We start from the raw sequence: 24,093 nt of genomic DNA, 5'->3' as shown, positions 1-24,093 counted from the left end.
TAGTGCAATTGCTGGATCATATGGTAGCTCTATTTTCAACTTTTTGAGGAACCTCCATACAGTTTTCCAGAGTGGCTGCACCAGCATGCATTCCCACCAACAGTGTAGGAGGGTTCCCCTTTCTCCGCATCCCTGCCAATGGGATTTTTTTTTTCTGTGTCTTGAATTGAGTGGAAATGGTATCTTTTGAGAGGAAGGGAAAGATGAATCCATGTTTCTCAGAGTTGAGGCAGAGCTGAAACAGGCAAACTCAAGGTAAAGGAAGCATGGTTCTTCACAAAATAAGAATAATAAAGGTGACCCATGCTGATTCTCTATTCTATGGATCCTTGTCACCTAAACTTCAGATTCTGGCCATCTGTGACTCAGTTTACAGAGTGTCAAGTCCGGAATTCTCGTCTGTTTAATAACTCTTGGCTCCTTGCTCCTCAGCTGGGCAGAGATGGAGTCAAGCAGAGAAAGGGGAGACAAGCCAGTGCCTTCTACCAGGAACTGTCACCTGTTGCTCAAGTAGTTCCACTGAGCATGAAAATGTCACTATCATAGGAAGTCCATAGCAAGGTTTGCTAGGCTCCTTAAGAGTGCTGAGCTAAGCCTCAGGATCAGTATTTACATTGACATGGTGGAGCTCCTCCCTGTGTCCTGACTGTAAGTGCAAACCGTGTGGTACTCTCACAAAAGCAGTCTCAGTCCTGGGAAATACCTGCAGGGTGTCAAAGGGTGACCCCTATCCTCTCCTGCAGACCCTGCTGGCCTAAAAGGCTAGGTGGCAAAGGATAAATTGAGATAACCAACAATCTTAAAGTAAGTAGGGGAGCTTCCAACCTCCAAAACAATACTCTTAAACTTTCCTCTAGAGAAGAATCACTTGTTCAAATATGCAGATTCTGTGGTCCCATTTCCAATTCGGTAATACCCTTGTACTTCTGATGCCAATGGACAGTGCACCACAATTGGAAAAACACTGTTTCTAACATGGGGAGAGGAGATAACTTCAATAAAACACAAGAAAAAAATGTTACTACCATTTTATAATTTGGTGGAAAAGAAAAATTCCATTTAGCCAAGACATGACAATAATATTTTAGAAAAGCTTTGATCCTTCTTCTTCTTATATCTTAAAGCAATGTTGGTCCTCTTGTAACTATGAGCAATGTTGGTCACTTTTATGTAAAAATCATTTTTAAAAAAATAATTCATCTCAACTTGGTTCTTTGCTAATGGAAAGGTTTAACATGGTGTGGCTTTGTTCTCTGAGTGGAAGCTTGCCTTATTAATCCAGGTGTTTCTGTCCTCTTGTGGCATGATCTGTTTTCTACTAATAAAATCTTCTATTCTAGGATTTTCTTTCATTTTGGTCCTTCTTTCCAACCAAATGTGGTAGTACACTGGGAGGTTATGTTTTCCTATGTGTGTGTATGTACTTCAGTTTGGGTTTCTGTGTTGTTGTATGTTGTTAGTTTGGGTATGTTTCTGGATTTTATGTATGAGCTTGGGGGCTTGCCCATGTCTCGACCATTTTAAGTGTATTTTATATGGTTCATACAGGTACAGATTGTTACCAAGAAGATAGACCTAAGCCATGTGACATCCAAATGTGGCTCTCTGAAGAACATCCGCCACAGGCCAGGTAAATAAATACTTCTTGGTAGTTTGGGAAATATTAAATTGCTCAAGAAATCAACAAGCAAAATTTTTGTTGTGAAATACCTAATTGGAAAAACGTCTCAAAATCCTGAAAACTCATGCTTTTATTAATAGAAACTTAAGTTAGAAACTTTAAGGCATCTTCATTTGGGCAAGTAAACTCAATTATCACAAGGAGGCCACATATCATAGGACATGTTCAAAATTAAAAGGTATATAAGATGCACTTATCTCTATGTACTCAACATGCTTGTTGGAGCTCTTTTGAAATATATGGTCTATAAAATACCTTGGGCCATGTATTCATACATAATTACATGGATTGAAAGCAGCATTTCCAAAGATTTTTCATGGAAGTATTTTGTCTTCATATGTGAAGAAAGGATTGTGTTTAAGCAAAGCTGATGAAAGTATTTATCTGCTAAATTTCTCAGATCCTATAGTAGGTCAATAAGCATTATGAATCCTCAGCAGAATGCAGTGCTTAATTGACCCATCTCTTGACGCAGTGCTTGTCCCAACTTATTTAACCATTGGCCTCTTGTTTTTCTATAGGACTAGTGATCTAAAGTACAATTTACATTCATACCTGTTGGGGATTTTTTCCTCTTTAAAGTGTAAATCTAACATAAGTCATTTTTTCTGAGTATCATTATTATATATTTTTGCTAACTTGTACCTCCATGCATATGTAAATAATGGGCAACTGTCAAATTTGTCATTTTCTTGAGAATATTTTGACACAATATATACCACTGAATTATGGATGGACAAGAGGAAGCCTTTGGTGTGCTTGATATCTTAATTAAACCATTATTAATGGGAATAACCTATTACACTGTCTCAAATGTTATCAGAAACAAAGTATAAGAACAATCAAGCCCAAAAAGATTTCTGACCAAGAAAAGATTATTAAGAAGAATTTATTAGTTGAAAAATAAAGGTAGGTAGGATAAGTTTCAAAATGGATAAATGCACTGGAAACATGTCTAGAAGTCAGGCTTCACTTTGACAAAGAGTGTTCATAAAGCAAGTCAAGGAGTTAGATAATACATATACAGAATCTCTACTGGTTCACAACGCTCTTGGGAGCTTCCCTGGTGTAATCTGAAACTGGCCCCTGTACTCAGAAGACAGGGAGAAACCGAAGAAAGAGGTAGGCCACTCCAGGTTAGTAGGTGGCGGTTTTAATAAGTAAAGGGAACTTACATATGAGGCTTCTCTTGGTTAGCAGCAAGATGGATCCTCACACCCGCCCACCAAATCTTAAAAGTTTATAAAGAAGCCTTAACTGGGTTTAGTCATGCATACTGTGTTGGTGTTCTCAACACCACATCATTATCTCAAGGCTCTGTCCTTGGAGCAGCCTCTGGGAGCAGGAAAGGCAAGCAGGGGAGGAAATGAGAAGCCTCCGAGTGCCCAGGTCCAGCTTTCAGGTCAATCAGTGTCACATCTTTTTGTAGATGTTCCCCAACAACTTCCAGTATGAATTTCAGAACCACTTCCTTGGAATTAACTTCTCTGTCATTCCTGAGGTGGCAGGGACACAGTCTCACACTGCATATCTTCACAATTCTGCTGTCTATAACTCAAGCTTACAAACACTTAGTTGACTCTGTACTGCTGTGTCAACAGTAGGACTGAAGTATTTGGCCATACTGCCTATTTTCTTCTAAAATGCAAAAGAAAATATTAGATTCTTTAATTTAGACAGTAAGTATTCCATTAGCCAAATTCAACTGGACTCTTGATGTATAGGAAAATGTGACATAGCTAAAGAAGTAGTCTATGTAAGATTTATTGGTCATAAAAGACTATTGTCATGGACTCCCACCTATTTCTAAATCTAGATCTTTCTTTTATAAGAACTGAATCAGATAACTAAATTCATAAAAAAGTGTTAACACAATGATCTTTGACAATGGCAAGCTTTTCACAAAGTTACTTTGGAATGTGGAATATCTAAGGAGAAAATAAAGGAAACAGTTCAACACATGGAAGCCCAACTTTAGGACATATGGAGCTTGATGAAGATTATAGTCCTTCACAATTACTGCTCCTGGTAGATGCCAGAATTCTTCAGAGCCAAAGGCATAATCTGTGAATTCAAATGGGCTTCTCTAACAGTTACATAAAAATTTCTAGTAGGATTTCAACAAAAACAGACTTCTCAAGCTTCCTTTTCTGAATATATTTTGGGTCAATATTACATTTTTTTTCTCTCCCTCAAAATAGAGTTCAGTAAAAATTTTAACAGGTTTATAACTCTGTCCAACATATAATCATAAAAGAAAGCTTGCAAAGGTCATTTCTATTAGAGGCTACCAAAAAAATGGAAAAGACCCCAAGAAAGTCGATCTCATCAGGTTGAAACTCAACATCCTCCAGCCTCTAACCAAGATAAGTATGTTTTATGAATCACCTTAATCCCATCACAACTAAGACGAGAGACCCATATGGCTAGGTGAAATGTTGGAAGAATAACTCTTCCTGCAATAATGCATATTTTGAGGGAGGGACAAGTACATGTCTCCTATAAACACAAGTTAAATAACAGTGTGCACATCCTAAAGCTTCAGGAGAAGAATGAATGCATATATCTTCAAAATGTAATCTAATAACACCATATAATTTCAAGGGGCCCCTAGCCAGGTAGTTGGGTGTCGATATAAATGTCTAGGTATCATATGAGAAAAATACCATAAGGTCTAAGTCTGTGAAGACTTAACAGACCTTTCTTTTGGGCTATAGAGATAAATAAGCATCGAGAGTCCAAAATTAAAAAATCTTCCCCATGTTTCTCCCAAGTCAAAATCCCACAAGAGAAGCAGTAATAATCATAGATGGTCATGTCATTTACCACTGGCCTTCCAAAGAAATGCACACAGCCAAAACCAAATTGCTAATCAAAGTGAAAGCAAATCTCAGGTGGAGAGGTAAAGGGGTCTAATTCAGCTTCTTTTCAAGTCAAAGACATCAGCAGACCCTCAAAAGGTGCTCAGGGACAGGCTAATGGACAATGGGTACCTACCGGAATTGAACTCCCTGCATTTACAAGCTGGGAAAGGCATACAGATTTAGGGGCACCACTCTGCACTCTCATCTATCAGCAGATCCTCATATTTCAGACTAATTAGCATTTAGGAAGATGCCATGGTCAAAACTGTCACCACATTATCAGATCAAAGTCAGTGTCAGATTGGTCCTATGCCAACTGTACAAGAGTGGGATTTCCTAAGGTTCTCTTCCTGTTGCTCCATTTGCTAGTGATAATGGTAAATTCTCAAAGCTCACTGGTTATAAACAACTTAGCTTCCAACTCCAATTTCATCAGTCAAGCCATCAATGTTGCAAATTTACAAATGAATATATTACCCATATGTGTACCATTTCTAACCTAATAGTTTTTTGGGGTGGTTTTTGTTTTTTGTTTTTTTGGAAGAGTGACCTATTACCATGAAGAAGAATAAAGATCTTCATTTCAAGTTAATTTGCTCCCTTAAGAGTAAGAGATTAAATGTTCCAAGTTTTAGAAAGGATGAAATAGGATATTTTCACTGTGTTCTTTTTAGAATTTTTATTATACAGATAAGAAAAGCCCCTCTGATATTTTCTGTTAGACATGGGTAGATTATGAAGAAGAATTTATTAGTCAAAAAGCAAAGGTGGATACGATCAGTTTCAAAATAGGTAAGTGCATTGGAAACTTATCTGGCATTCAGGCTTCAGTTTGGCTTAGAAGAAAAAGATATTAATACGTAGGTCAAGCCATACAATGGTACAAAAAGGATATCATTACCTTGGGTGATATGGGAAAAATGATACAGACTAGAAATTCTAAAAAATTCCTTTCACATCCATGGTTGAAAGGATAGTAAATTAAGTCTGTGCTTTATGATGATCTATTTACTATAATCATTTTTGGGAAATAGTCACCCCAAGTAGAATATGTCACTGTAGCAAGGCATTTAAAAGCCTTTCTTCTCTCACAGGCGGTGGCCGTGTGAAAATTGAGAGTGTAAAACTGGATTTCAAAGAAAAGGCCCAAGCTAAAGTCGGCTCACTTGACAATGCTCACCACGTACCTGGAGGTGGTAATGTCAAGGTAAGAACCAAGGTTGTAAGCTGATCCTGTCTTCTTTTTAATCCTTCTGAAATACTTCTCATCAAAATGGGTCACGATCAAAGGCCTGGACATGTAGGAAGTAGGAATCGCAGAGCTGAACAAAAGTGACATTAACATCAGCTCTGAGACATAGTGAAAAGTCTAGGGGCCAGTTAAGATGCTTGAGTTAACAAGGACTGATGCTTGTCTTGAACAGATCGACAGCCAGAAGTTGAACTTCAGAGAGCATGCAAAGGCCCGTGTGGACCACGGAGCTGAGATCATTACGCAATCCCCAGGCAGATCCAGCGTGGCGTCCCCCCGACGACTCAGCAATGTCTCCTCTTCTGGAAGCATCAACCTGCTCGAATCCCCTCAGCTTGCCACTTTGGCCGAGGATGTCACTGCTGCACTCGCTAAGCAGGGCTTGTGAATATTTCTCATTTAGCATTGAAGTAATAATATTTAGGCATGAGCTCTTGGCAGGAGTGGGCTCTGAGCAGGTGTTATAGTCATTCTTTACAAACCGTAAAATAAATAATCTCATTCCCAAACTGTAGTAATTGTTACAATTTTATAAAAAACAATGAATAGTATATGCAGAAATTGACTTGGTTTCCATTCGCAGCAGGAAGACACTGGCTTTACATGAGTACAATTGGACAATTATTTTTGCTCTGCTCTGTTTTGCATGGAGTATTATTATTTCAAATATTGCATTTTTACCTTTCATGTGCCTGAAGGCTATCCATACATTCTGAAAGGCCTTGTTGAAATCCAAGCTGCTCATTCCACTCTTCTGTTGCTGGGTGAAAAGATAAAAGCTGCCCATTTTAACTTATTACAGGTTAAATTAAATCAAGGAGTCTGATTGCAGGAAGGAAAGAGCATGTAAGAAATAAGGTTTTTTTTTTAAGTGTTATTTTGTATAAATGGGAAGAAAGATTCAGTTAAGTTATTAACATTTGGGACCTGGATAATTATATCAGAGTATAAGTCAATCCAATAAATTATTTAACTAATTAAAAATAGTTACGAAGCATTTGAGCTGTGGTTGAGGAAGCGATATAAAAGTGCATCTCTTAGGAATGAAGCACTTTCATTAGGATGGACTCGTGTCTGATTAGAATGTCAGTTGATCAGCTAGATTTGTGTCCACACTACCAGTTTCACACTCCCTTTCCATCTGTTTGATACAGTGTTATAGATATAAATATATATATATTTCTCTGTGGCCATTTGTGATACTTCCTCATATACTTGAATATTATACTTCCTTATTCACAGTATCTGTGTCTCCTGCACCCTTTGGTGTTGCAATTTTAGGTATGTGAAAGTAGATGTTAGCAGGGTTCTTTCCCTATTTAAAAAAAATACATTAAAAAAGAACAAAAAGTTTTAGCATGAAGTTGCTTCCTGTAACAACTCAGAGCTGTAACCCTGTTTTAGTGCCAGAAACAAGTCTCTCCCGTGATGGTAGGAAAATTTATTTTTCTTTGCTTTCACCAACATGGAGTTTGTGGGGGTGGGTCCAGTTATACATTAAAAGGGTTTACAGATTGTTGGTTTAAGTAAGATTTTGGATTTATCTCATTTTGAATTATGGAATAGTTTGGGTTTTATTCCTGTAATCATTCAAGAAACAGACTTCTGAAGATTTCTTTTTTTTTTCCCTTTGCTAAAGTTGAAACTAACAGAGGGAGTTTGGGACATGTTGTCCTACTCTTTCAGACATTGCCTGCTAATTAAATTATCTGAGAGAAAATATTTGGCTTCCTTACCCAAAGTAAAGAGCCTTGATCAAAAAGGACAAGTACAGTTATTCGAGAACCTATAGCTACACAACACTTGAGATACAGATATCTAAATCAGTTTTTTCAGGATTCTAACATTGCCCTCTGTGAAGGAACACTTTATGACTTGGTATTACTTATCAACAGATAATACTGGTGTGACTTAATCTACAGCCTGGGAAATCACCAATTAATTCCTCTCACAAATCATTCATCTTAGACTGGTGAAAAGCAATTAAATAGTCAATGGCCTGAATAAGCAGTCAGTTACCAGTCTGGGTGGATATTTTTAGTATTTTATCTGTTCTTTTTCTTGCTCGGGGCTGGTAGGTTGGTTCTGAACCGTTAAAAGCAAATAGTCTGATAGGTGTCTGATCCCCGTGAGCCGAATCAATTCCTGACTATATAGGAGGAAGTGATGAGCATGGATGAGGCAACGAGGAAGTACAGTAGCATCTAGGAAAGCAGCCAAGGGATGCAAAGACAGAGAGACACAGGTGCCATTTTGTGACCCACTGAATATTGCAACCAATGTGACTTCCACAAAAAAAAAAAAAAAAAAACTGTAGGAGCAAAAACATAGCACTCATTCTCAACTAATAGGTTTTGCATAAGCAAACATGTCTGAAAATGTTAATAAATCAATTCTTTTATACAACAGTCAAAAAAATTAGAAACTATGGAATATGACTATGGATGGGTCTATTTTCTGCCTAATAATGATGTGGATTTGACCTATCTGAGCATTTTATTCATCAGCTTCCCTTGAAATGCACTAGAAAATTGGAGAAGAGTAGTTGTGTGGAGACCTATGGTATTTTCCTACATGTTTGATAGTGTTAGGTAGTGATTAAAGTTCTTTAGAAAGAAGGAGTTAACAGCAGGTTAGAACAGTTTTAACCTACAAAATAAGTATTTTCTACCAACTTGGTTTACATTTTTTATAAAAGGTAAGAATAAGTAATTATGCTTTACATATTAAAATTCTGTTTCTTACAAATGCATGCCCAAGATAAAGATTATATAAAACCCTAAGATACTAGATTTGGCATTAAAGCAAATGTTTATTTCAAATCTCAGCAAAATTATAATGAATAAATGCCCTTCCTTTGTATGGAAATATGATTCTTTATAATGTTAACAAAAAGAAACTGATAATTTGTACCAATAGAAGAGAGAAACACACAGGCTAAATGTCTTCTTATGGGGACAGGGGTTGGAACCTATCTTGCCTTCACTCTCAAGATTAACGACGCAAATTAAGCTTTTTGAACACCACTCTTGTGGGGGTACCCATACGCTGATCTAGAAATTAAAGCTTCATAGTTCCAATTCTAGATCTATTACTGCCAGTTTCTCTCCGGCTTTAGCCTTTGAGAACCTGTTTAAGGATACATAAGTAATCCAGAGCTGTGAAGAGTTAAAAGGCCAGCTTCTTCAATGAACTCGCTCTCTCCGGGTCACCTGCAGCCGATAATTGGGTACTTTATAATGATGCAGGAAAGATCCGAGTTGATGATGAGTTTCAAAGGCCCTGTTCATTTAGGAACCAACTCTCTCTGGATTCTCCTGCTGAGTTCCAGCAGGGTGATAGGCTGAAATCCCAGCCCCAAGCAAGACACCTGTGTAACACCAACTCGGTATGGCTGAAGAAGGCTGAAGAGAGAACTTCATTAAATGGAAGAATCTGCTGATGATAGCCGACCTTCTCCACACATTCATACAGTAATACAGCAGGAAAGAGGATCATCAGCCAAAATATAACATCCATGTCAATATTGTTAAAGAAATCATCTCGAAGCGGTTGATTCTGACCTTGCTACAATTACACTTTTTGTCCGATTTTTCATGCCACAAAAATGAGGAAAATAAACTATTCATGGTCTAAGTAGCCAAGAAAAAAAAATAGAATCGTGGCTTGGAAAGGCAAAGTCTAGGCATTCCTTCCAAAACTGATGTGTTAAAATCAGCACTGATGTTTGTTTTTTTACACCTAGGATTTTTAGCCTGGGTGTGTAGGTTGAGGCCAAGTCCCTCTGCAGGAAAGAGCTTATTTTTAAACTCACAAAATGTCAATCATGAAAATCTACTTCAACTTTAGCAAAAAGAAAAAAAAAATCAACAAAAAGTATACTCTGTATGCTGGGATTCCAAGGTTCCAACATGCCGCTACAAATCTCTGGGGGGTTTCTTTCTTCTGATAATTCTAGAGCCTGTTACCATAGAAAGGCATTTCTTCAATGGCTGGTTGTAGTTAGTTCATGTTTTTCAATCAAAATTTGCAAATGTATTTGTTGCTGTATAGTGATTGTTTTGCAAAATAAAATTGCTTGTCACCTAACTTATAGTTTCAGATTGTTTCTTCTCTGGGAAAAAAAAAAAATACTACACATATACACACACACACACACACATGGCTCAGTCCAACCAAGGAAAAATTATGATGAGAACGCTACAGTTATCTCCCCACCGTGTGTCAGCCTTTATCTACTACTGTATTTAGCAGGATGCTATCTGTTGCAAGTGACAGAAACTGAAATCAAATTGGCTTAATCATAAAGGCAAACTTATTGGCTCAAGTAACCAACAAGGCAGACCTCAGGCATGGATGGATCCAGGCATTCAAAAGATGTTAAGAATCTTTCTTTTTCCAAATCTTAGCCCTGCTTCTTCTGTGTTAGTTTTATTCTAAAGGCAAGCACCCCTTTCATGATAGTCACTGGGAGCTCCAGGTTTCACAACCCACCAAAGAAAGCCTCTTTCCCACTAGCACTAGCCAAGATCTCGGGTCTGAAAATCACTGAACCTTGGGTCACCTGCTCACTTCTGCTGATTACCCATGGTCGGGTCACATTCTTTTCTCTATCACAGGTGGTTGGGGTAGGAGGAAAGTAAAGGGAGAAGGGGCCTCTTCTGAACTACATAAACTAATCATGAAGAGGAAATGTTCCCTTCTAAGTAAATGTTCCCTCCTAAGTAAAGTCAGGCTGCTACTGCCAGAAGAGAGAGGAACTGATTCCGTGCAGGTCTTAAAGCAGACATCCTGTAGGTCCACACACCCTATTCTCTATCTTTATTCAGTCCTTTAGCTCCTTGCTACTCAAGTTGTGTTCAGGCTTTACCTGGGACCTTGTCAGACATACAAATTCCCATGCTCCACCCCTGGCCAACTTACAGCACTCCCCTAGAAGAATCATCTGCTCATTAAAGTCTTAGAAGCATTCAGCTCATCTAGTCCAAGGAGAAAGAGATCCACAGCAGCCTGCTAATAGGTAAGAATCATTTCTAAGACTACAGGAGGTAATATCACGAAGTCTGATGTCAAAGAGTCTAGGTATCAAGTGGTAGAAACTTGTGACTGTTGGAAGAAATGTCTTTGTGTTGGAGGTTTGCCAGACCTACCATTCTAACTTGGCTGAAACCTACTTCTACCAATGGAGTCATCATCTTGCATTCCGTTTTCCTTTGCTAATAATGTGGATTTGGTACCAGATAGCAACATAATTAGACTTTCCCTTTAATAGTTTTTTTTTTTTAATTCGTATCCATGTTACCCTTCAAGGAAGTCTCAAAACTACATGGGATTTAGACATTTATTTGGTGGCATGAATCACAAGAAAGTCTTCATTTTCTTTTTTTATTAATTAACAAGGCAAAGAAGATTTTACTTGCCTTGAGAAGAGACAAGTAACTCAGATATAATGTAGGATTATAAAAATAACCCTCTATGTAGCTTATGTAGAGGAAAAAATATACTCCTCTTTTACAGTAAGGCCCCTGTAGAACTTTGTCAAAAGTACACAGTCCAGCAACCCAAAATTGTTTCAAAACACTGTCCTTTACTAGGTTTTCTTGAGTATGTTGAAGAAGCGTCACACACTCCAAAAAGCCCTATTTTTTTTTCTTTCGTGGCTTTTATCACAAATATACCACAGCTGTTCCCATTTCTAATCCTTCAAATTCCATTAAAAATCTCCTGCCTCAGGCCTGGTTGAGGTAATAGACCTATGGCCTCCAGATGTGCTTTGTTTGGTCAGCTCAGTGTTTTCAAACTCAAGAAAGTTCACACACACACACACTCTCAGATTTGGATCTTTCAAAAGTTAAACGATTTGGCAACCCGGAGCCTGCATTCATGATAGCAATTGGCCGGGGCTGGTCTGTGAATGATGACATGAGTTTGGTCCCTGCACTTGGACACAGTCCCCACCTAAGCTAGTTAATACTCTCAGACCACTTACTCACTTTCATTCATGACTGCAGGTGCTAGACCCTACAGATTTGGTTTCAAACCTCAGGTTTAGACCCACTCATCTTTCCCTCCCTCCCAAGTTTTCCTCATCCTGTGAAACAAAAACCCAAAAGAATAAACCCCTAATCCTAAAGTGGGGGAGGGAAGGGTCTGGTTGGATAGGTCAAATCAGGATCCTCAGAGAGACTGGGAGCCTGAGGAACCAATGTTTAATAGACTTTTGCCCTATCTTAAGAAAGAAGAAAAGAAATCTTTAATATATTTATTTGACAGTAACCACTGGTAATTTTCATGTCCATGAAATACACTTAAGATTCTTTTCCCACCTATATTTTTCATTAAAGCAAAGGAAAAAAGAAAAATATAGTGGAGTTTGTTTGCTTGTTTCCCCACGTATGACTTAAAAAAAAAGCTCATTGTCAAGTGAGAAATGACAAAAAGCTATCCTCTTAGTAGGCCTGAACTTATAACGTACTTGCTTATAACTTTTGGAAGTAGAAAAAAGACATAGTGGAAAGATGTTGTAACCTAGTCAAGCAAATTATGGGTTCTTTTTTTTTTTAAAGATTTTATTTATTTATTTGACAGAGAGACAGCGAGAGAGGGAACACAAGCGGGGGGCGGGGAATGGGAGAGGGAGAAGCAGGCTTCCCGCTGAGCAGGGAGCCCGATGCGGGGCTCGATCCCTGGACTCTGGGATCACGACCAGAGCCAAAGGAAGATGCTTAACGACAGAGCCACCCAGGCGCCCCCAAATGATGTGTTCTTAAGCCCAGGGCTGATCTTCAGCCAACACACCCCTTATTTAGTTGAATAAGTTGTGAGAATATTGAAAGACTCACTGCCCAAGCCTCCTCCTTCCCAATGCCCATCTTTGGCCTCCATAGACTTCATCCAGTTCTGGCCCCTGTAGGGCCAGTGCCTTGTACGGCAGAGAGCCTCCAAGATCTGTCCCAGTCCCCTCAAATCCTGCCTTTTAAGTATCACCAGTGGCTGGGATCGCCTCAGGGAATCTGGAGGACTGGCCTGTGCATGACCAGCTGTTCCAGGAAGCCCAGATGACCTATGCTGGCCTCAGCTGTTACTTGCCTTCCCCTGTCCCTGCATTGCCCCCTCCTCCAAGTCAGAAGATGGAAAGCCCACCGAGGAGACAGTGTCTTTTCTGACATACTGGGAGGCAAATAGCTGGTGCTCAGTAACCATACCTTGGCTATGGTCACCTGTTACCTGTCTTCATTCCACCCAGAACTTCCCTGGTATGGTTGTTTATGGGAACTGCAGTCGCCATAGGACTTGAACTCTTAACAGAGTATAGAGATGAGCACAAGGCACTGAGGAGGTGATGGGGTTCCCGAGGCCAACAACAGAAGAAGATTATGAGCAACAGTTAGGCCCCATGGGGCAACGTGCAGGTGACAATGCCTAAGGAAAAGGCTTTTTAATGGTCTCTATTGAAATTCACCTTCACCTAAAACCCACTAGAAGCCCAACTGAAGTGGGCATAAACACTAATTTTATAATTATTTAGTGATTGTCTCTTCCAGGCATCCTTACAAACGTACGTGAACTCCTATGAGTACTGTTATAAGCATCCCCATTTTACAGATGAGAAAACTGAGCATGGAAAGGTTGTTTAAAACTTAATGGGCAAAAGGATAGTAGGAAGGGGAAAATGAAGGGGGGGAAATTGGAGGGGGAGACGAACCATGAGAGACTATGGACTCTGAGAAACAAACTGAGGGTTTTAGAGGGGAAGAGGGTGGGGGATGGGTTAGCCCTGTGATGGGTATTAAGGAGGGCACATATTTCATGGAGCACTGGGTGTTATACACAAACAATGAATCATGGAACACTACATCAAAAACTAATGATGTAATGTACGGTGATTAACATAACATAATAAAAAAAAATTAATGGGCAGAGGGCTGCTCAGGTGCCAATAAACTGCCTTGACTCCTCCCCACCCCCAAAAAACCTTCATGAGCAGAGCCTGAATTCGAACCAAGCAGCCCATATGTCTCATCTCGTCTAATGGATTAGGTTTGATCTCTTTAAATATTCCAGTAAGCAGTTTTCCTGACAATCAATAATGAAGATACCAAATATATGTCATATAAAAATCTGAGCATTAAATGGGCTAGAAAAATGTTCATGTATTTGCTGTTAATTCAGCAAATAATGAAAGAGGATCCTGTCTCATAAACAATATCATTTCTGTACAGAGCAATTCTTTTTTAAAAAATTGAAGTATAGTTGATATACAATGTTACACTAGTTTGAGGTGTACAACATACTGATTTGACAATTCTATACATTGTGCTCTACTCACCCCAAGTGTAGCTACCATTTGTCACCATACAACACTATTACACTCCCATTGATTATATTCTCTATGCTGTACCTTTTCTCCCTGTGACTTATTCCATAACTGGAAGCCTGTGTCTCTCACTCCCCTTCACCTATTTTCCCCATCCACCCACACTTCTGGAAATCATCAGTTTGTTCTCTGGGGTCTATTTCTGCTTTTTGTTTATTCATTTGTTTTGTCTTATAGATTCCAGATATAAATGAAATCATATGGGATTTGTCTCTATCTGACTTCTTTCAATTAGCATAATACCATCCTGGTCCATCCATATTGTTGCAAATGAAAAATCTCATACTTTTTTTTTAATTATGTTCAATTAGCCACTGTATAGTACATCATTAGTTTTTGATGTAGTATTCAACAATTCATCAGTTACACATAACACCCAGTGCTCATCTCATACTTTTTTTATGGCTGAGTAATATTCCATTGTGTGTGTATATATACCACATCTTCTTTATCCATTCATCTATCAATGGTCAATGGACAATTGGACTGCTTCCATATCTTAGCTATTGTAAATAATGCTGCAACAAGCAGAGAGGTGCATGTATCTTTTTGAATTAGAATTTTTGGTGTTGGGGGGTAAATACCCAGTAATGGAATTACTGGATCATATGGTATTTCTATTTTTAATTTTCTGAAAAATTTCCATATTGTTTTTCACAGTGGCTGCACCAAAATACATTCCCACCAACAGTGTGTGAAGGTTCCTTTTTCTCCACATCCTCATCAACACTTGTTAATTCTTGTCTTTTTTATTCTAGTGATTCTAACGGGTGTAAAGCAATATCTCATTGTGGTTTTATTTTTTTAAGACTTTATTTATTTATTTAAGAGAGAGTGAGTCAGGAGCATGTGGGGGCGGGCAGAGGGAGAAAGGAGAAGCAGACCCCCCGACGAGCAGGGAGCCTGACTCTGGGCTCCTTCCCAGGACCCTGAGTTCATGACCTGAGCTGAAGGCAGATACTTAACCAAGTGAGCAACCTAGGCATCCCTCATTGTGGTTTTAATTTGCATTTCCCTGATGATGACTAATGGTGAGCATCTTTTCATGTGTCTGTTGGCCATCTGTATGTCTTCTTTGGAAAAATGTCTATTCAGGTCCTCTGCCCATTTTTAATTGGATTATTTGTTTTTTGGTATTGAGTTGTATAAGTTCTTTTTATATTTTGGAATTATAACACTTTATTGGATATATCATTTGCAAATATCTTCGTCCATTTAGTAGGTTGCCTTTTTGTTTTGTTGATGGTTTCCTTCTCTGTGCAAAAGCCTTTTATTTTGGGTAGTCCCAATAGTTTAATTTTGCTTTTGCTTCTCTTACCTTAGGAGACATATCCAGAAAAATATTGTGATGGCCAATGTCAAAGAAATTACTGCCTGTGTTTTGTTCTAGGAATTTTATGATCTCAGGTCTCACATTTAGGTTCTTAATCCATTTTGAGTTTATGTTTGTGTAGGTGTGAAAAAGTGGTTCAGTTTCATTCTTTTGCATGTAGCTGTCCAGTTTTCCCAGCACCATTTGTTAAAGAGACTGTCTTTTCCCATTGTATATTCTTGCCTCTTTTTTCATAGATTAATTGACCATGTAAGCATGGGTTTATTTTTGAGCTCTCTTTTCTGTTCCATTGATCTATGTCTCTCCTTTGGTGCCAGTACCAGACTGTTTTGGTTACTACAACTCTATAATGTATCTTGAAATTTGGATTGTGATACTTCCAGTTTTTATCTTTTGTCTCAAGATTGCTTTAGCTAGGGACAGCTGGGTGACTCAGTTAAGCATCCAACTCTTAATTTTGGTTCAAGTCATGATGGAGGGATCATGGTTGTGGGATTGAGTCCCATATTGGGCTCTGTGCTCGGCAGGGAGTCTGCTTGAGATTCTCTCTCTCCCTCTCCTCTACCCCTCCCCCCACTCACTCTGACTCACTCACGTGAGCTCTCAAAATCTTTCAAAAAAAAATGATGCTTTGGCTATTTAGGGTTTTTTGTTGTTCCATACAAATTTTAGGATTATTCTAGTTCTGTGAAAAATGCTGTTGGTATTTTAATAGGGATTTCACTGAATCTGTAGATTGCTTCAGGTAGTTTGGGCATTTTAACACTATTAATTCTTCTTATCCATGAGCATGGAATATCTTTCCATTTGTTTGTGTCATCTTCAATTTCTTTTTTCAGCATTTTATAGCTATCAGAGTACAGGTCTTTCACCTCCATGGTTAGGATATTCATAGGTGTTTTACTCTTTTTGGCACAATTATAAATGGAATTGTTTTCTTAATTTCTCTTTCTGCTACTTCATTATTAGTGTATAAAAATGCAACTGATTTCTGTGTATCAATTTTGTATCCTGCAACTGTACTGAATTCACTTATTATTCGAATAGCTTTTTGATGGAATCATTAAGGTTTTCTATGTATAGTATCATGTCATCTGCAAATAGCAACAGTTTAACTTCCTCCTTACCAATTTAGATGCCTTTTTTTGTCTGCTGAGGCTAGGACTTTCAGTACTATGTTGAATAAAAGTGGTGAGAGTGGGCATCCTTGTCTTCTTCCTGACCTTAGAGGGAAAGCTCTGTTTTTCACCATGGAGTATGTATGATGTTAGCTGTGGGGTCTGTGTATATGGCTTTTATGATTTTGAGCTATAGCTATGTTCCATCTAAACCCACTTTGTTGAGAGTTTTTATCATGAATGGATTTTGAATGCTGTTAAAAGCTTTTTCTTCATCTATTGAGATGATCATATGATTTTTATTCATTTTGTTGATATGGTGCATCACATTAATTGATTTGCAAATATTGAACCATCCTTGTACCAGAATAAACTCCACTTGATCGTGGTGTCTGATCCTTTTAGTGTATTGTTGAATGCAATTTGCTAATATTTTGTTGAGGATTTTTGCATCTGTATTCATCAGGGATATTGGCTTATAGTGTTCCTTTTTTGTAGTGTCTTTTATCTGGTTTTGGTATCAAGGTAATGCTGGCCTCTTAGGTTGTATTTGGGAGCATTCATTCCTCTTCTATTTTGGAATAATTTTTAGAAAACAGGTATTAACTATTTTTTAAATGTTTGGTAACATTCATTTGTGAATCCATGGTCCTGGACTTTTGTTTGTTGGGAGTTTTTGATTACCAATTCGATTTTGTTACTATTGATTGCTCTGTTCTGATTTTCTATTTCTTCTTGGTTCTTTCTTGGAAGATTATATGTTTCTAGGAAATTATCCATTTCTTCTAGGGTGTCTAATTTGCTGGCATATATTTCTTTGTGGTATTCTGTTATAGTCATTTGTATTTCTGTAGTGTCAGTTGTTACTTCTGATTTTGTGTCCTTTGTTGTTTTGTTTTGTTTTTTCTTGATGAGTCTTGCTAAAGGTTTATCAATTTTGTTTTCTTTTCAAAGAATCTGCTCTTGGCTTTATTGATCTTTTCTATTGTTCTTTTAATTCCTATTTTATTTATTTCTGCTTTGATATTTCCTTCCTTCTACTAACTTTGGGCTTTGTTCTTCTTGCCCTAGTTTCTTTTAGGTATAAAGTTAGATTTTTTTATTTGAGGTTGTTCTTGTTTCTTGAGGTAAGCTTGTATCACTATAAATTTCCATCTTAGAACTGCTTTTACTACATCCCAAAGCTTTGGGACCCTTGCGTTTTCATTTTAATTTGTCTCCTACAATGGGGGCATCTGGGTGGCTCAGTCAGTTAAGTGTCTGCCTTCTGCTTGGGGAATGATCCTGGGATCGGGCCCTGCATCAGGCTCCCTGCTCAGTGGGGAGTCTGCTTCTCCTTCTCCCTCTGCCTCTCCCCCCACTGGTGCTCTCTCTCTCATAAATAAATAAAATTTTTTTAAATAAATAAATAAAAGTCCCCTACTATTATTGTATTACTATAAATTCCTCCTTTTATGACTGTTAATATTTGCATTAAAGTACTCCATTGTTGGGTGCATAGATATTTACAACTGTTACATTCTCTTTTTGGATTGATCCTTTTATCATTATGTAATGCCCTTTTTGTCTCTTGTTACAGTTTTTGTATTTTGTATTGCCACCTTGGCTTTTTCTTTTCTTTCTTTTTTGCTTCTATTTGCATGGTGTATCTTTTTCCATCCTTACACTTTCAGTCTATATGTGTCTTTAGGTCTGAAATTAGTCTTTTATAGGCAGCAGATAGATGGGTCTTGCTTTTATCCATTCTGCCACCCAATGTCTTTTGATTGGAGCATTTAAAACATATACATTTAAAGTAATTAGGTATGTACTTATTGCCATTTTGTTAATTGTTTTCTGATTTTTGTAGTTCTTCTTTTGCTCTCTTTCCTTATCTTGTTTTTTTATAAATACAAGTTACCCAGTAACAATCAACTAAATGGGAAATCATCAGAACAGTTTTATGCCATTCTCTATATCAAGTCATGGCTCATTTAAAAGCGTCATTTAGCAAATGACATCTACATCAAGCAAAGATCAACCAATAGTTTTTAAAAATCAGCAATGTATTTGGACATTATTAGGTAAATTGGATGAACTAGTTGTACTACAACACACGTCACTTGACAAACCATTTTGTAATTTATATTTTTTTGAGAATAAAAGCAGTTTTTCTAATGTATTAACTTACCAGATGGTAAATATTTTAACATCACCCTTGCTTCCAGAACTGTGTAGCTTTCTTAAAGGCTGTTTTTCTTTCTCTTTTATGACCCTAATAATTGAATTAAATCTTGCTTTTATTACAAGCATGGCATGTTACTTAAATTTTCCTTATGAAATAAGAATCTACAATTCATAGCATAAACTATGAGAAAGCTGATCAAGCCTTAGAAGTAGAATGCACACTTCAGATAGTCTTACTTGACTTTTAATATTAGTAAATAAAAATCTGATTTTTTCATTAGCATCAGAAAACTAAGACCTAAATAGATACCAAGAGAACTTCTCAGCCCTTTTTCTGCCTCAACTGTAGAAAAATCAGAAAGCACTCATTATATGGGCACCAAAGTACCAATATTTTGTCTTTTCCTGTGTAACCATTGTGTTGAACAAGCATGACTCATATGAATTGTGATCAAAACATGAGTTTATTTTTGTCTCCCACAATTTCAACATTCTGCAGTGGGAGAAATCTTCCCTGCCTCAAGCTGAAGACTTGGGCAGACTCATGACTTGTTAGTCACTCTCAGATAATAAAATTCTTCTGGCTATAAAGAGAATCTCAATTATAAAAAAGAGTCTCAATTCAGAAATTAAAATGTCCATCCCATGGAACATTCAGAAATCTGAAGTTGATGGTGTAAGATCTATACACTTTCCCAGTATGGATTTACCTCAGGCTACAATAGCCTGCTTTGGGAGTAGAGTATAATCCTTTTACACAGATGCTGTTTCTGCTCCTTCTTGGTATAAAACAGAGTAAGAGAAGTAAGGGAAGGTGCTTTAAGCAGTTTTTCTGCCTTTCAGAGGACATCCTGTGGTATACTTCCAGCTTCTTTCTGCTGAGGCTGGTCTCCCCTCCAGGCAACCTTACTGGATGGGGCATAGATGATTTTCTCCAGCTCCCTCCCTTGCATGACCCTCCTCTGGCCTTTTTATATTACCTCCTTTGCTAACTCTAGGAGCGGAGGCAGCTTCCAATTCAGTAGCACTTCTTGGGCCACACAACCAGAGCCATTAGCTCTCCACTAGCCACTAGATTTCTCCAGCCTATAGAGATCTAGTGTCTCCCAACATCAGAGAACAAATTTCAATCTCTCCAAGTATTTGAATATTCTTTTTATTAAAGCCTCAGCTTAGAATGTCTCACCTCCCCATAGCTCCCCCAAAAGGAAAGTTATGATTCACAGATAGCACGACATCACTGTCCAAAGACCTGCCCTCATCAATCTCCTCTCACCAAATCCCTCCCTATGCCCCCTTTTTGTGTTCTTAATCTGACAGGAACAAAGTACTGGAGATCATTTCCTTTATAAATCTGTACATGGGAAGGGGTAATTTTTCACTCACTTTTGGGTCCTGATGTCCTTCAGGCTAGACCTTCAGTAGAGTCTCAGGCCAAAAGAATCTAATTCTGACATTCTGTCTTTTCTATACTTTTTGCTAGCATAATTGTATAATGTATGTACACTGTAAAATGAAAAATAAATGGCACAAACAGTGTGAGTCCTCATTTGGTCCAGTGCCCTCAAGATATCAGAGAGTCAAGTGAGGGGGACAGATCACAATAAACCACAGCCCAGGATAAACAGTGATAAGTGGTAGAAACTCAAGTTCACACAAAATCTAAGGGAGAAAAGAGAGTCTAGGAAGGATAGGGAATGGAAACAGATTTCTAAAGCAAACAAATAAAGGTGTGAGTGAAGGATACATTCTGAGACTATGAAATCACTTGATGTATCTGGAGCATAAGTGGGTCAGAGGGGAAAAAAAAAACCTTGGAGACATACTTGGGATCTTCTATTCAGAAGTTTGGAATCAATTGTGTAAGCTAGAGAAACCATTACAGGCTTTCCAAAGGATGAGAAGTGACATGATCAGATCTGAATTTTAGAAGAGCAATTTTGATGCCAATGTGGAGATTGGACTGGAGAGAAGAGACTAGAACTGGGGGAAATGAGAGAGAGGTGACAGTCTGAGCCAGGAGAGTGGTAGTGAAGACCAGGAGGAGGAAGATGCTTAAGGCACTTTTGAAATAAAAGGTACAGGGGAGAATCCAACATGGCAGAGGAGTAGGAGAACTTCCTGTTGTCTGGTCCTAGGAATTCAGCTAGATAGCTATCCAATCCTTCTGAACACCAGCAAATTCAAATGGAGAGCTAAGGAAAGAATTGCTGCAGGCTCCTGGGTGGCTCAGTTGGTTAAGCGACTGCCTTCGGCTCAGGTCATGATCCTGGAGTCCCTGGATCAAGTCCCGCATCGGGCTCCCTGCTTGGCAGGGAGTCTGCTTCTCCCTCTGACCCTCCCCCCTCTCATGTGCTCTCTCTCATTCTCTCTCTCTCAAATAAATAAATAAAATCTTAAAAAAAAAAAAAGAATTGCTGCAATTCTACAAATAGAAAAGTGATCACTTTCTGCAAGAATGACAAGATGGAAAAACTCACCTCAAAAAATAGAACAAGAGGCAGTACTGACTGCCAGGGACCTAATCAGTATGGATATAAGTAAGATGTCAAAACAAGAGTTCAGAATAATGATTATAAAGATACTAGATGGACTTGAAAAAATCACAGAAGACACTAGAGAATCCCTTTCTGGAGAAATAAAAGAACTGAAATCTAATCAAGTTGAAATAAAAAAGGCTACTAATGAGATGCAATAAAAAATGGAGGCTCTAACTAAAGATAAATGAGGCAGAAGAGAGAATTAGTGATGCAGAAGACAAAATGATGGAAAATATAGAAGCTGAGAAAAAGAAAGATAAAGAAACTATTGGGTCATCAGGGGAGAATTCGAGAGATAAGTGATACCATAAAGCAAAACAGTATTAAAATAATTGGGATCCCAGAAGAGGAAGGGGGTGGGTAGAAGGTGTATTGGAGCAAATTATAGTGGAGAACTTTCCTAGTCTGGGGAAGGAAACAGGCATTCAAGTCCAGGAGGATTTTGAGAGAACCCTCCTCAAAATCAATACAAATAGGTCAACAACTCAACATATAACAGCGAAAATTGCAAATCTCATGAATGAAAGAAGAGAGATCACAACCAAAGAAATACAAACAATTATAAGAACATGTTATGAGCAACTATATGCCAAATTAGGCAATCTGGAAGAAATGAATGCATCCCTATTGACGTATAAACTACCAAAACTGAAATAAGAAGAAATAGAAAACCTGAACAGACCCATAACCAGCAAGGAAATTGGAGCAGTAATCAAAAATCTACCAAAAAACAAGAGTCCAGAGCCAGATGGCTTCCCAGGGGAATTCTACCAAACTTTTAAAGAAGAATTAATACCTATTTTCTGAAGCTGTTTTTAAAAATAAGAATGGAAAGATAACTTCTAAACTCTTTCTACAGGGCCAGCATTATCTTGATCCCAAAACCAGACAAAGACCCCACAAAAAAGGAGAATTACAGACCAATAGCCCTGATGAACATGGGTACAAAAATTCTCACCAAGATACTAGCCAATAGGATCCAACCAGTGCATTGAAAGAATTATTCACCAAGACCAAGTGGGATTTATTCCTGGGCTGCAAGCATGGTTCAACATCCACAAATCAATCAAATGATATACTATATTAATAAAAGAAAGGACAAGAATCTTGTGATTTTCTCAACAGATGCAGAAAAAGCATTTGACAAAGTACAGCATTCTTTCTTGATCAAAATTCTTCACAGTGTAGGGATAGAGGGAACATACCTCAATATCATAAAAGCCACATATGAAAAGCCCACAATGAATATCATTCTCAATGTTGAAAAACTGAGAGCTTTTCCCCCAAGAATACACAGGGATGTTCACTATCACCACTGTTGTTCAACATAGTACTAGAAGTCCTAGCCTCAGCAATCAGAAAATGAAAAGAAATAAAAGGCATCCAAATCGGCAAAGAAGTCAAGCTCTCACTCTTCACAGATGACATGATACTCTATGTGGAAAACCCAAAAGACTGCACCACAAAATTGCTAGAACTCATACAGGAATTCAGCAAAGTGTCAGGATGTAAAATCAATGCACAGAAATTAGTTGCATTTCTATACACTAACAATGAGACAGAAGAAAGAGAAATAAAGGAGTCGATCCCATTTACAATTGCACCAAAGATACCTAGGAATAAACCTAACTGAAGAGGCAAAGGATCTGTACTCAGAAAACTATAGAACACTCATGAAAGAAATTGAGGAAGACACAAAAAAATGGGAAAATGTTCCACGCTTATGGATTGAAAGAACAAATACTGTTAAAATGTCTATGCTACCTAGAGCAATCTATACATTCAATACAATCCCTATCAACTTTTTTTCACAGAGCTAGAACAAATAATCCTAAAATTTGTATGGAAAGAGAAGAGAGCCCAAATAGCCAAAGGAATGTAGAAAAAGAAAACTAAAGTTGGTGACATCACAATGCTGGACTTCAAGCTCTACTACAAAGCTGTCATCATCAAGACAGTATGGTACGGACACAAAAACAGACTCATAGATCAATGGAACAGAATAGAGAACCCAGGTATTGACCCTCAACTCTATGGTCACCTGATCTTCTACAAAGCAGGAAAGAATGTCCAATGGAAAAAAGACAGTCTCTTCAACAAATGGTGTTCGAAAATTGGACAGTCACATACAGAAGAATGAAACTGGACCATTTTCCTACACCATACACAAAAATAGACTCAAAATAAATGAAGGACCTAAATGTGAGATAGGAATCTATCAAAATTCTAGAGAACCCAGGCAGCAACTTCTGTGACCTCGGCCACAGCAATTTCTTGCTAGCCATGTCTCCAAAGGCAAGGGAAACAAAAGCAAAAATGAACTCTTGGGACTTCATCAAGATAAAAAGCTTTTGCACAGCAAAGGAAACAGTCTGACAAAACCAAAGACAACTGACAGAATGGGTGCAGATAATTGCAAATGTCTTATCAGATAAAGGGCTAGTATACAAAATCTATAAAGAACTTATCAAACTCAACACCTAAAGAACAACTAATCCAATCAAGAAATGGGCAGAAGACATGAACAGGCATTTCTCCAAAGAAGACATACAAGTGGCCAACAGACGCAAGGCTAGGACTTCTAGTGCTATGTTGAACAACAGTGGTGATAGTGGGCATCCCTGTGTATGCTCCATATCACTTGGTATCAGGGAAATACAAATCAAAACCACAATGAGATAACACCTCACACCTGTCAGAATGGCTAAAATCAGCAATTCAGGAAACAACAGATGTTGACAAGGATGCAGAGAAAGGGGAAC

At 38.1% G+C, this 24,093-nt stretch overlaps 1 protein-coding gene across 27 annotated transcripts in view; it reads left to right on the top strand.

Moving 5' to 3' along the window:
- Window positions 1–9,886, top strand: part of MAP2 (microtubule associated protein 2) — a 139,942-nt gene extending 130,056 nt beyond the window's left edge. For all 27 annotated transcript variants that reach the window (XM_081813729.1, XM_081813730.1, XM_081813726.1 and 24 more), the window contains 3 exons: window positions 1,549–1,630; window positions 5,640–5,752; window positions 5,970–9,886. In XM_081813729.1, the coding sequence (XP_081669855.1) occupies window positions 1,549–1,630; window positions 5,640–5,752; window positions 5,970–6,185 (411 nt within the window). In that variant the 3' untranslated portion in view covers window positions 6,186–9,886. The remainder of the gene's footprint in view (window positions 1–1,548; window positions 1,631–5,639; window positions 5,753–5,969) is intronic.
- Window positions 9,887–24,093: the final 14,207 nt, after the last annotated feature.

This window comes from Leptonychotes weddellii, chromosome 3 (assembly GCF_054177405.1).
Source record: "Leptonychotes weddellii isolate Sample4059 chromosome 3, ASM5417740v2, whole genome shotgun sequence".
NCBI lineage: Eukaryota > Metazoa > Chordata > Mammalia > Carnivora > Phocidae > Leptonychotes > Leptonychotes weddellii.
Note: the sequence above shows the minus strand (reverse complement) of the source record. Positions and strands in the feature narration are given on the sequence as shown.